The sequence below is a fragment of the Bos mutus genome, chromosome 3 (genome assembly GCF_027580195.1).
Source record: "Bos mutus isolate GX-2022 chromosome 3, NWIPB_WYAK_1.1, whole genome shotgun sequence".
Lineage (NCBI taxonomy): Eukaryota > Metazoa > Chordata > Mammalia > Artiodactyla > Bovidae > Bos > Bos mutus.
Genome location: NC_091619.1, coordinates 32,925,469 through 32,937,660, shown reverse-complemented (window position 1 = coordinate 32,937,660; position 12,192 = coordinate 32,925,469). Strand labels below are relative to the sequence as shown.

Sequence of the window (12,192 nt, the reverse complement as noted above, 5' to 3'; positions counted from 1 at the left end):
CATTGATTCTTCCAATCCATGAACATGGTATATCTTTCCATCTGTTTATGTCATCTTCAAGTTCTTTCATCAGCATCTTATAGTTTTCACAGTACAGGTTTTCAGTTGTCTGAAACAGAGTTTTCAGTTGTCTCCTTCAGTTCAGTTCAGTCACTCAGTTGTGTGCAACTCCATGGACTGCAGCACGCAAGGCTTCCCTGTCTGTCACCAACTCCCAGAGCTTGCTCAAACTCATGTCCATCGAGTCAGTGATGCCATCCGATCATCTCATCCTCTGTCATCCCCTTCTCCTCCTGCCTTCAGTCTTTCCCAGCATCAGGGTCTTTTCCAGTGAGTCAGTTCTTCGCATCAGATAGCCAGAGTTTGGGAGCTTCAGCTTCAGCATCAGTCCTTCCAATGAATATTCAGGACTGATTTCCTTTATGATTGACTGGTTTGATCTCCTTGCAGTCCAAGGGACTCTCAAGAGTCTTCTCCAACACCACAGTTCAAAAGCATCAATTCTTTGGCGCTTTTTTTATGGAATACTCTCACATCCATACATGACTACTGGAAAAACCATAGCTTTGACTAGACAGACCTTTGTTGGCAAAGTAGCGTCTCTCTTTTTAATATGCTGTCTAGGTTGGTCATAGCTTTTCTTCCAAGGAGCAAGCATCTTTTAATTTAATGGCTGCAATTACATTCTGCAGTGATTTTGGAGCCCAAGAGAAGAAAGTCTGTCACTGTTTCCAGTGTCCAGTCCCATCACTTCATGGCAATTAGATGGGAAAACAATGGATACAGGTTTATTATATATGGCCTTATTATGTTGAGTTATGTACCCTCCATGCCCACTTTTGGAGAAGGCAATGGCATCCCACTCCAGTACTCTTGCCTGGAAAATCCCATGGATGGAGGAGCCTGGTAGGCTGCAGTCCATGGGGTTGCTAGGAGTCGGACACAACTGAGTGACTTCACTTTCCCTTTTCACTTTCATGCATTGGAGGAGGAAATGGCAACCCACTCCAGTGTTCTTGCCTGGAAAGTCCCAGGGACAGGGGAGCCTGGTGGGCTGCCCTATGGGGTCGCACAGAGTCAGACACGACTGAAGCGACTTGGCAGCATGCCCACTTTCTGGAGAGCTTTTTTATTTTTATCATAAAAAGTGATTTTCTTTTTCTGTGGTATCTTTATCTGGTTTTGGTATCAGGGTGATGGTATCTGCTTTTGGTATCAGGGTGATGGTGGCTTCATAAAATGAGTTGGGAAGTTTTCCTTCCTCTGTGATTTTTTGGAAAAGTTTCAGAAGGATAGTTGTTAACTGTTCTCTAAATGTTTGATGGGTTTCCTTGGTGGCTCAGCTGGTAATGAATCCACCTGCAATGTGGGAGACCTGGGTTTGATCCCTGAGTTGGGAAGATCCCCTGGAGGAGGGCATGGCAACCACTCTAATATTCTGGCCTGGAGAATTCCATGGACTGTATAGTCCATGGGGTCACAAGGAATCAAATGTTTGATAAAATTGGCCTGGGAAGCTGTGAGGTCCTGGACTTTTGTTTGTTGGGAGGTTTTTAATAATAGTTTCACTTTTAATGCTTGTGATTGGTCTGTTCATATTTTCTATTTTTTCCTGGTTCACAGTCTATGGAGACTGTACCTTTATAAGAATTTGTCCATTTCTTCCAGGTTGTCCATTTTATTGGCATATAATTGTTCATAGTAGTCTCATGACCCTTGGAATTTCTATGGGGTGAGTTGTAACTTCTCATTTTTCATTTCTAATTCTACTGATTTGAGTCTTCTCCTTTTTTTCCTTGATAAGTCTAGCTAAAGGTTTATCAATTTTATCTTTTCAAAGAACCAGCTTTTAGTTTCATTGATCTTTGCGATTGTTCTCTTTGTCTCTATTTCATTTATTTCAGCTCTAATCTTTATGATTTCCTTCCTTCTACTAACTTGAGGTTTTGTTTGTTCTTCTTTCTCTAGTTGTTTTAGATGCAAGTTTAGCTTGTTTATTTGATGTTTTTCTTGTTTCTTGAGGTAAGATTGTATTATTATAAACTTCCCTCTTATAACTGCTTTTGCTGGATGTATATATGTTGACGAGTGTAAAATCCTCTTCTTGTATTGATCCTTTTATCACCATATAGCATCCTTCTTTATCTTTATGGCTTTTGGTTTAAAGTTATTTTGTCTGAGTATAGCAACTCTTGCTTTCTTGTCATTTTTGTTTCCATGAGATATCCTTTTCCATCCCTTTACTTTCAATCTATAAGTCTACTCTGCCTTAAAGTGGGTCTCTTGTTGGCAGCATATTGTAGTCTGTTGTTTTAATCCAGACTGCCATTCCGTCTTTTGATTGGAGCATTTAGTTCATTGACATTTAATGTAGTTATTGATAGATATGTATTTATGCCATTTTAAACATTGTTTTCCTGTTGATTTTTGTATTTCTTCTTTGTCCCTTTTTCTTTTTGCTTTTCATTTTGTGGTTTGATGATTTTTTCTTGTATTATACTTATGTTCTCTTTCTTTTGGTTTCTGTGAATCTATTGTATGTTTTTGATTTGTGGTTACCCTGTTTTTCAAGTATGTTAACCCTTTCGTACATCTACTTGCCTTAGACTGGTAGTCATACAGGCTCAGATACATTCCAGGGGGAAAAAGATCTACATTTTCTTACTCCCCTCGCCCACATTTTACGATTTTGATGTCCTCTTTTACATCTTCATATTCATCCTTTTGCTGTTCATTGTGGGTATAATCGCTTTCAGAGAAAATTTTAAAATCAGCACAAATATCTTCTTTGAAGAAGTAAATTTATAGAGTTTAGGACTGACTTGTTCAAATGAGTTGTTGAATTTTCATTTTATTTGTTAATGGTAGTTTTTTAAATCTTAAAATATTACAATTTTAAGATACTAGTATTATATCTATTCTTTTATATTTGTAATGGAAAATATTACATAAAATTATTGTATTTTAAACCAATTTAAAAAATTAAAAAGTGCATGTCTCAAGTAAATATCATATGTTTACATCCTTATTTAGAAGCCCTCTGTTGATTAAGTCCTTTGCTGTTTTTCTGCCATAGTTGACATGACAGCAGTCTGTGAAATTAGCTGTGTGATTATGTACAGCTTGGAATTACTTTAGGTTGTTCTTTGAAAATAGGACTTCAAGCAAAACATCTTGTATTCCTTTTGCAGAAATGTTGCTGAAGTGCTGCTGAAAGGGCCAGAGATGCAAGGATTTGGGACACATTTTGAACCTTTAAGCTGTCTGACATTGACCTCCTTTCATTATTAATAAAGAAGAAGCAGGAGCTTAGGATGTATTAACACCAACTCATTAATATACTAACCGGACAATGTTCTGCAGCAATTCTACATTGTAGAGCTGGATTGGCACAAAATAAAATAATTTCTTAGTATACCCAGCTTATAATATGACTCGATGGAGGAAAATTTGATAAACATGAGAGAAGACCATTCTTTTCATGTTCGTTACAGGTAAGACTGCTGCTTTCTTAGTGGGTAATTTTAATATTTATTTAAACATGTGTTTAACTCTGATCATTTGAAATTTAAATATGAAAATATACTAGCCATAGTTAGTATCTCCTTTAAACAGTGTTTTCTTTTTGTTGTGGTTGTAGTAAGTTTTTATATCCTTTCTATAGGGAAATGGTAGTAGAGAACAATTATATTCTATAGTTTGTTTGCTAATGTTCTGTGGAAGAGTTTATGATTAGTTATTTTAAACTCTGTTACTCTTTTTATAATGCAGATATTAAAGTGAAATATATTTCTAAATCTTCGAGGGTAGAAGATAGATTTTGTAGTGTGGTTGGCTGAACAACCTAATTTTTGTTACAATTTTTAAATAGTGATCTTTTATAAATGAGCTTTTAAGAAAAGGGGTGTTAATGTTGGAATGGGTGGGTACTTTCTAAACATGATAAACTAATAATCAGTTTAATATTTAGTGGTAAAATATTAATGACATTTCTAAGACATTTAGGAGCAAAGCAAGAATATGTATATCGTCATTATTTAACATTTATTTTGGAAGTTATGCTCATTGTTCTTAACTGTAAAATAAACACAAATATTAGAATGGAAGACTTAATTATCAGGTGATTAGATATTAATAGATTCCTTATCAAAACTGTTGAGTTAATATTAAATAAACATCAGAACTTCTAGCTTTGAATAGCGTTCTTATCCCTAATGAGTGAAGATGTTTGATACCAAACCTTAGGTATCTTAGCACTTGCATAGGAAAGAATGAGATTTACTGTCATTGGCTTTGGAGCAGATGGTTCATGTTAGGGCATGTTGCCAAGAAAGTTTATCTAGGTAAGCTGAGGGCATTTTTATTGCAAATTTAAAAGTTTCAAATGAAAGAAAATGGAAGACATTCAATATAATTTAAATGAATTTTTAATAGAAATGCTCTTGCTGTACCCTCTGGGGCATAGTTCCAGAAACCTCTGTGTCTAGTGTGAAGTCTTGCCAGTTTTACTTCCTAAATGCTGCTCAGATTCATCTATCCATCTGGCTTCTCTCCACCACTGTGAAAGTTCAGGCCCCCATCATCTTCCTTCCAGACTCCCTCCATTCTCCATTCTGGCCTCTTGGAATCTCTTTTAAATTTTCCTCCAGAGGGCTCAGTCTGCAGATACAGAGTTAATCATGCAACCTCTGCATAATCTCTTTGGTGGCTTCTAGTCACTTGCAGGGTAGGGCCATGCTTAATGTAGTACACAGGAGCTTGCATTACCAGGCCTCTACGTGTTCCTTCATCCTTACTTCCTGCATTCCCTCACCTTGTTCCTTGTATGTGACTCAGTGCCCTTGTTCGTGCTACACCCTATGACCTGAATGCCCTTCCTACTTTATTGGTTTAGCTAATTCTACTCAATATCTAGGAATTCAGCTCAAAAATATTCTTCTGGAAACTGTTTCTGAACTCCATATTTTAAGTGCCCTCTCTGTGCTCAAATATCCTGTGCATCTCTCTCTCTTAGCACTAACTATATTAAAATTCAGTGTACCTGTTTATATGTGTTTGTCTCCTCCTCCTTTGCCACTCCCTACTTTGACTATTGGCTCCCTTTGGGCAGCCATGATGCCTAGCTTGTTGTCTGGCACCGCATTTGATGGAATGTCCTTTGAATTTCATTGGATATAACCATCAAATGAACTTGATGGTTCACTCTTGAAAATGTTTAATAAGACATGTAGTAAGATGTTTATCTGTCTTGCTAAATAGTTTCAAGAGTGGCTTACTTTTTAAAAAAATTTCTTTTTAATTGAAGGATAATTGCTTTACAATATTGTGGTGGTTTCTGCCATACATCAACATGAGTCAACCATAGGTATACCTATGTCCCCTTCTTCTTGAACTTCCCTCCCACTTCCTACCACATCCCCCCCAAATAGGTTGTTACAGAGGCCTGGTTTGAGTTCCCTAAGTCATTCAGCGAATTCCCATTGCCTATCTGTTTTACATATGGTAGTGTATATATTTCCATGTTTTTAATATTGTAACAATTGATGAGGAGTGGATTATACCTGTGCCTATAGGAAGATCTTAGATTTATTGTTTTTCATGATATAGCATAGGTCAAACATGGTTATATATTGATACAAGACTTCACCTATAAAAGAAATGTAAAACTTTTAACTATTTTTAGTAAGACTACACCAAACAAATCTCTGGTTTTGTCAGTCCTGTGAAATTAGCATTCTGTATATGACTGGATTAGTATATAACTGCAGGTAATAGTTTGTATCCCGTTTTTAGATGTCATGTCCTTGTATAGGTTATTTTTCTATTCTGGTAAACACTTAGCATGTGCTGTTGCATCCGTCTGGTTCTTTCATCGAGGTCCTCGTCTGTCCCTGGAGGAGCTTCTGTGGTACGGTGTGTTTGTAAATTTTGACATGGAATAATTCTTCAGATACTAAGAAACCTCCTAAGAGATATCAGAATGCTTTATGAAATATTTTGCAACTTATTTATGAAGGTAGAGAGAAATGGAGACTGACAGAAAAATGGGATTTGTTTCTAAACTTTTTAAAAGTGTTCAACTGATTTTAAATAACTGCCATTAAATTTTTAGGATTGATAATAGTACTGTGATTGTATTTTTTGAAAATGACTCCATATCTTTTAGAGGTACATACCAAAATATTTACAAATGAAATTCTATGTTTTCTAGAATCTACTTCAAAAGTTGCAGAGTGAGGGTGGAGGTAAAGATGAAATATATATTGATAATGTATCATATATTGGTAATTGTTGATGTAGAAAGGTAGATATATCAGGTTCATTATATTAATTTCTCTAGTTTTGTATTTCTTTGTTTAGCTTGTTATATACTTGTTTAAGTATAACAAAGAAATATAAGTAAATACTTTTATTTACTTATATAATTATACTGTTTACTTATATAATTTATAAGTAAATTATATAAGTAAAAAATATAAGTAAACAAAGAAATTTCCTTGTTTATACTTGTTACTTTGAAGAAAAACATTTCAATACTTTAATATAAAAATTAGGCTATTGCAATTAAGTTGTGAAGGAATGCAATTTTAGTATTGACTTTCAATTTTGCTAGATAAATATAATTATTAATAATATTCTTTCTGAAGAATAGTTTGAGGTAATGTGGAGTGGTGGAAAGAACACTGGATTTGGAGACAAAGACAGGATTTCACCTCTCAGCTTTGCCATCATATGATCTTAAGCAGGTCACTGAGCATCATTTTCTCCTTCTATAATAATTCCCATCTCCCAGCATCATTTTGAGGATGAAATTTGTTATAATGTATAGAATAATCACTTTTAAAACCAAGTTACTGATCAGAATTTAAATTTAATGCAAGATAGTTTTACGCTTTCCCTTTGACAAAGTAAACTAGAATAACTCGATATATGTGGTAGACTGGACAGATGAAAATTGTTTATGGCAGCTAGGACTGGTGATAAAAAATCTATGCCCAATTAAAACACGTGGAAGGTGGAACTAGGGGCTACAGTGAGCCAGTCGACAGCCACAGGAGACAGCACAGTGGAGAAGGTGCAGGGCACTCTTGCTTTGATCTTAAGTCCTGAATCCCAGCATTTATTCTTAATTAGTATATAAGTCTTTGAAGGGAAGTCAGATTTGGACAGAACTGGCTATTAATTTTTTTAATATAGCATCAAGATTTTAATCCTCTTTTGCTTTCATTGATACACTGTAAACACAAGAAACCAGAAAGAAGAAAGTAAAGAAAAAAATCAAGTTGTAGGAGAAAAGTGAAAAATAATAAAATATAAAAGTTAAAATAAGTTGAAATGATGTGAGATTGTGCAAAGATGAAGATTTAAAGCTGTAATGTTCAATCTGTTGACAAAAATGTAAACATTTCAGTCAAGATAGTAGTGCTGTCTTTATACTTACTAGAAATGTACTTTTTTTTTTATTATATAATTCAGTGGGCCATTAGGAAGAATGAAAAGAAAACTTTATATGTGGGATATATTTTAATGGACAGATATTTTCCTGGCTTGTCTTCTAGTCTTCGTATGTTCTTTGTTTTTAACCCAACTGGTAAACAGATGAAGTAATTCTATTCTCTCATAGAGACAGAGAGGATATGAAATTACTTTCTCTGTTACTATTTAATGATCTTCTAAAAAATTTATAAACCAACCTTCCTTCGCTATTTTGCAATTAGCTATATTTGAGGTGTTGGAGACTTTGCCAGAACATTGACTTCTTTTCCAATAAAGCATATCGGAACTATACTGTATGTCAAAATAAACTCATAAGCTAGAGAGTTGGAGCTTTATTTTGAGCATTTGTTACTGAAATAATTTTCTAAGGTAGATTGTCCTGTAGGGCACTCTCACCTTTAAGGACGGCGGTGTAGCCAGCAGGATTCCAGGTAGCTATCACTGTTTCCAATGAGAATTATGTAAAATACCTTTTAGAAAATTTGTAATTCTTAGGATGCCATTCAGCCTTATAGTTAAGTTTTGTGAGATGCAACAGCATTTGGATTGATGGTTCCATTATAATGTTGTATAAATTTAAGTTCAGAACATCAAATATTTGTGGTGAAGATATATATTTGAAGAAGATGCTCCTCTGTTCTATATGGATATTATACTGTTATTAACTTCCAATTTTTACACATCCTATATATGAATAGTTCTGACAAAAAAGTTAATCACTAGTCAGTCTTAGAAGGAAAGGGAAATTATTTGTGCTAACCGGAGGATTATAACCCTGGAGACAGTCTTTCAGAAAGCTTTAAGGACTACTCTGCCTGAGAAGTCAAGGCACAGTAATACAAGTTTTTGAGACAAGGAGAGTTTTACATCCAAGTAGCATGTTGACAGTTTACATCATCCAACAAGGTGAGTAGTGGACTATTGTGACCCCTTACAGGATTGAGAAAAAAGTTTTCTCTTAAGGAGCTATGTGCTAGCTCCAGGAGTAATTGCCTTCTGGGGGTAGGGGGCAAGTAGGCGTTCCCGTGTCTTCTGGGGGATCCGGTTAATGTGTCATGCAGATACACAGTGCACGAGGCAGTGACTCAAATGGCAGAGAAGTTTTTATGTTAATTTTTTTTGTCCTGCTTTAAAAATAAATTTGCTTCAATAGCCTCGTCTTTTATTAATTTCCTGGCCAGCAACCTAATCATCCTGGGTTGATGGTTCCGCAGGTGACGACAGTGTGTCTCTCTCCCTGGGTGAAGCCGTGCGCCATCACTAGGATTCTATCGTATGGTGACATGTAATTTTTTAAACCACTACTCTGTTGATGGGCGTTTAAACTGTTTGTGGATTTTCGCTTCTGTGACCATCCTTTTAAATTTGTATTGATGTAGCTTTAAAATAAACTCCTAGTGGTGAAATTGCTCAACATATAATTTTTTCCATAATTGGTATTATGCTTAAAATTTGTTAATAGAAACAGTAATGTATTTTATGTGTAAAAATGTCTTTTCCAATTTTTCCCCCATGGTAATTCTTAGAAGTTCAGTGGTTTCAGTATTTAGACAAATAAAGATAACTAGCTCAAGTACCACGTCTGGCAAAAGAAGCCTTTGATAAAACCACATTTTTACATATTAATCTTTTGCTGACTCATTTCTCTTCACACATGTGATACACCAGTAACCTCATAAGACCTTAAACAAAAGTAATCTTTTTTCTTTTATGAATTCTTTCATATTCAAAAATAAAGGGAAGTTTTCACTTGTAAAAGACAAAAATAGGCTTTATTAATTTGAAGTGACCTATAAAGAAATATAAAACAGCAATTTAAGATTTCTAGTAAACTAATTTATTTTTCTACGTGCTTTATCTTTCCCCACCCCATTCCTAGTCTAATGTTAAAGCAAAATACTAAAAAGAGGTTAACTTGCATTATTTTACCTTGATTTATAAAGTGAGGGTGAAGTCACTAGTCTAACTGTGAATAAGCAGTTTAGCCTTTGGCTAAATTATTAAAAAAAAAAAAAAAGACACTTGGATATAAAACTTAAAAATTACCTCTCAGAGATGACTACTTTCATCTACTTATTCTGAGCGAGAATTCTGCTTTGAACCTTTGGCTCTGTTAGTTTAGATTTTTCATCTAGCTTCATCTGATTTATTTTCCACTCTTACAACCCTATTTTAATTTATGACTCTAAGGATCCTTGAAATTTTATAGGCTAAAAGACAGCACCTGAAGAAATGTATTAATTGATCTCAATGAGTTTAGGGTGAGTGGTGGTTTAATTCACATTTCCTGTTACAGGAGTGATTCTCAACCCTGTCTTGTACATTGGAATTACCTGGGAGCTTTTAAACAATTCTGAGGGCATACCTCATGCCCAGGGGAGTGGGACCCAGAGTTGAATTTTAACAAGTGCTCCATGTGAGCTCCACTATTGTGCAGCCGGGATCAAGAACCACCACTCCTGTAGTGTTGCTCAAAGACAATTTTAGTAAGAAGTAATTTAGTGCTGCTCTAAAAATTAAAATGCTTGATGAGCTAAATCAGAGTCTTCCAAAGGGTGGTGGTATACCACTGGTAGTACCTAAATTTATTTTACTCACTTTTTTTTTTTTAATTGGAGGCTAATTACTTTACAATATTGTGGTGGTTTTTGCCGTACATTCACATGAATCAGCCATGGGTGTACGTGTGTTCCCCATCGTGAACCTCCCACCCATCTCCCTCCCCATCCCATCCCTCATCCCAGTGCCCCAGCCCTGAGCACCCTGTCTTAATAGTTACATATTTGTTTTGATGTGCATTAGAAAAGTGAGTATCACATCAAACTCAATTTCATGGATACTGCTTTAGATGAAGCTAGATTTTTTTTTTTTTTTAATGTGCTGTGCTTAGTCACTGAGTCGTGTCCTACTCTCCACAACCACATGGACTGCAACCCACCAGGCCCCTCTGTCCATGGGGATTCTCCAGGCGAGAATACTGGAGTGGGTTGCCATGCCCTCCTCCAGGGGACCTTCCCAGCCCGGGACTGAACCCAGGTCTCCTGCATTGCAGGCAGATTCTTTACTGTCTGAGCCACCAGAGAAGGCAGTTAATGGCACGTGCCAATTGAAAGGAATTTGCCAAATACAGAAATACCTTTAAGTGAATGGCAGAAATCATGAAAATGTTGAAGACCCACCATGGCAACTTTGGTGAAGAGCACCTACTAAAGTGTAGGATTGGAATTGGAAGTATTGGTGTTTTTTCTCTTAGATATATTTATAGTAACTTAATTCTTCTGGCTTTTAAAATTTAGTGACAGACTTTGAGAATTAGAATTTCTGCAAATCTTTAAATCATTGCTTTATAACATAAGGTTTCTTAACACTTCTTTCATGGAAATGTACCTCGTACCTGAAGATATTTTGCTCTTCTATTTTTCTACAGTATAGGTGATCCTGTGGTGGTAAGACAAGGAGTGTGTGTGTGTGTGTGTGTGTGTGTGTGCACGCGTGCGTGCGCGTGCCTGCACGCATATGAGAGTTCACCTGAGTATGACATAGAGATGTGTGGTTGGAGGGGCTGAGTAGATCACCTGCATACCTGGATAGAGAAGAGTATTACTTAAAGGCCTTCTCCTCCACAGGCATTCCTTTTCTCCCCAAACTCCCAGAAAGCCCGTTAGTCTGCCATAACTCAGAACAGTTTAGGAAACACTATTTTAGATTCTCTCATTGGTAAAACAGGTTTCTCTAGGTTAGCCAATTAGAATGAGCTCTGTTGACAAAAAAAAAAGTAATCGATGGATCTAAGAAAGAAATGAAATATTTTATTCAAGCCAAATTGAGGATTATAACCTGGGAACACCTCTCAGAAAGCTCGGAGAATTGTTCTGCCCCTTTGAGGTCCAAGCACTGTACATTAGATGACATATTACTGACATTTTTCACAATCCACATCTACCTGTACAAAGCAAGAAATGAGTAATGGACCACTGTGGCTCCTTACAAGACCTCCTAAGGGGTCGTTGTGACCCCTGATGAGATTGAGAAGGAATCTTATCTCCTAAGGAGGTCTGGTTAATGCAGATGCGCAACACACACAAAAGGGGAGGAAGGAGGCCAAATGAGCAGAAGAAAAATTTTATTTAAGTCTTCCTCCTCTTGTCATAAAATGTGAATTTTATTTCATCAGCTCCATATAGAGATGTTCAGCTATCCTATAAAAAAGACTTCTTCTCCCCACGGGGGCCCAGTGTGCAGTGGCTGCATCAGCACCCTCCTCGGTAGTGTATGCAGCCTGTTGCTCTCCAGGTTGTCCTAAGGCACCTTGGAGACACCCTTTTTTCCAGTGGACACTCATGACTGGCATGCTGTCCCCAGTCTTGGCTCCAGACAGGTATGCAGAGTGCCTTTGGAAAGCCCCAGGGCACAGTGGCCGCGGTCCATGTTGGCCAAGTCATAACGTCCATCTGCACCAAGCTGCAGAGCAAGGAGCATGTGACTGAGGCTCTCTGCAGGGCCAAATTCAAGTTCTCTGGCCACCAGAAGATCCACATCTCCCCAGGACTGGGGCTTTACTAAGTTTAATGTAGATGAATTTGAAAACACGGTGGCAGGAAAGTGGCTTATCCCGGATAGCTGTGAGGCCAAGTGCATCCCTGATCGCAGCTCTCTGAACAAATGGCGGGCCCTGCACTCATGAGAGCCCTGGTG

General features: G+C 36.8%; 1 protein-coding gene and 1 non-coding gene across 4 annotated transcripts in view; both read left to right on the top strand.

The window, feature by feature from the left end:
* Positions 1-12,192, top strand: part of GPSM2 (G protein signaling modulator 2) — a 58,017-nt gene that overhangs the window by 18,867 nt on the left and 26,958 nt on the right. The window contains exons 2-3 of one of the 3 annotated variants that reach the window (XM_070367567.1): positions 1,669-1,732; positions 3,192-3,494. The exons of 1 other annotated variant lie outside the window; for it this stretch is intronic. In XM_070367567.1, coding sequence (XP_070223668.1) covers positions 3,439-3,494 — 56 coding nt within the window. In that variant the 5' untranslated portion in view covers positions 1,669-1,732; positions 3,192-3,438. The remainder of the gene's footprint in view (positions 1-1,668; positions 1,733-3,191; positions 3,495-12,192) is intronic. One more of the 3 variants, XM_005891331.3, reaches the window with a different exon arrangement.
* LOC138987327 (small nucleolar RNA SNORA70) lies at positions 11,686-11,818 on the top strand. The gene has a single exon (XR_011463813.1). It is a non-coding gene; the product is annotated as a small nucleolar RNA SNORA70 (small nucleolar RNA).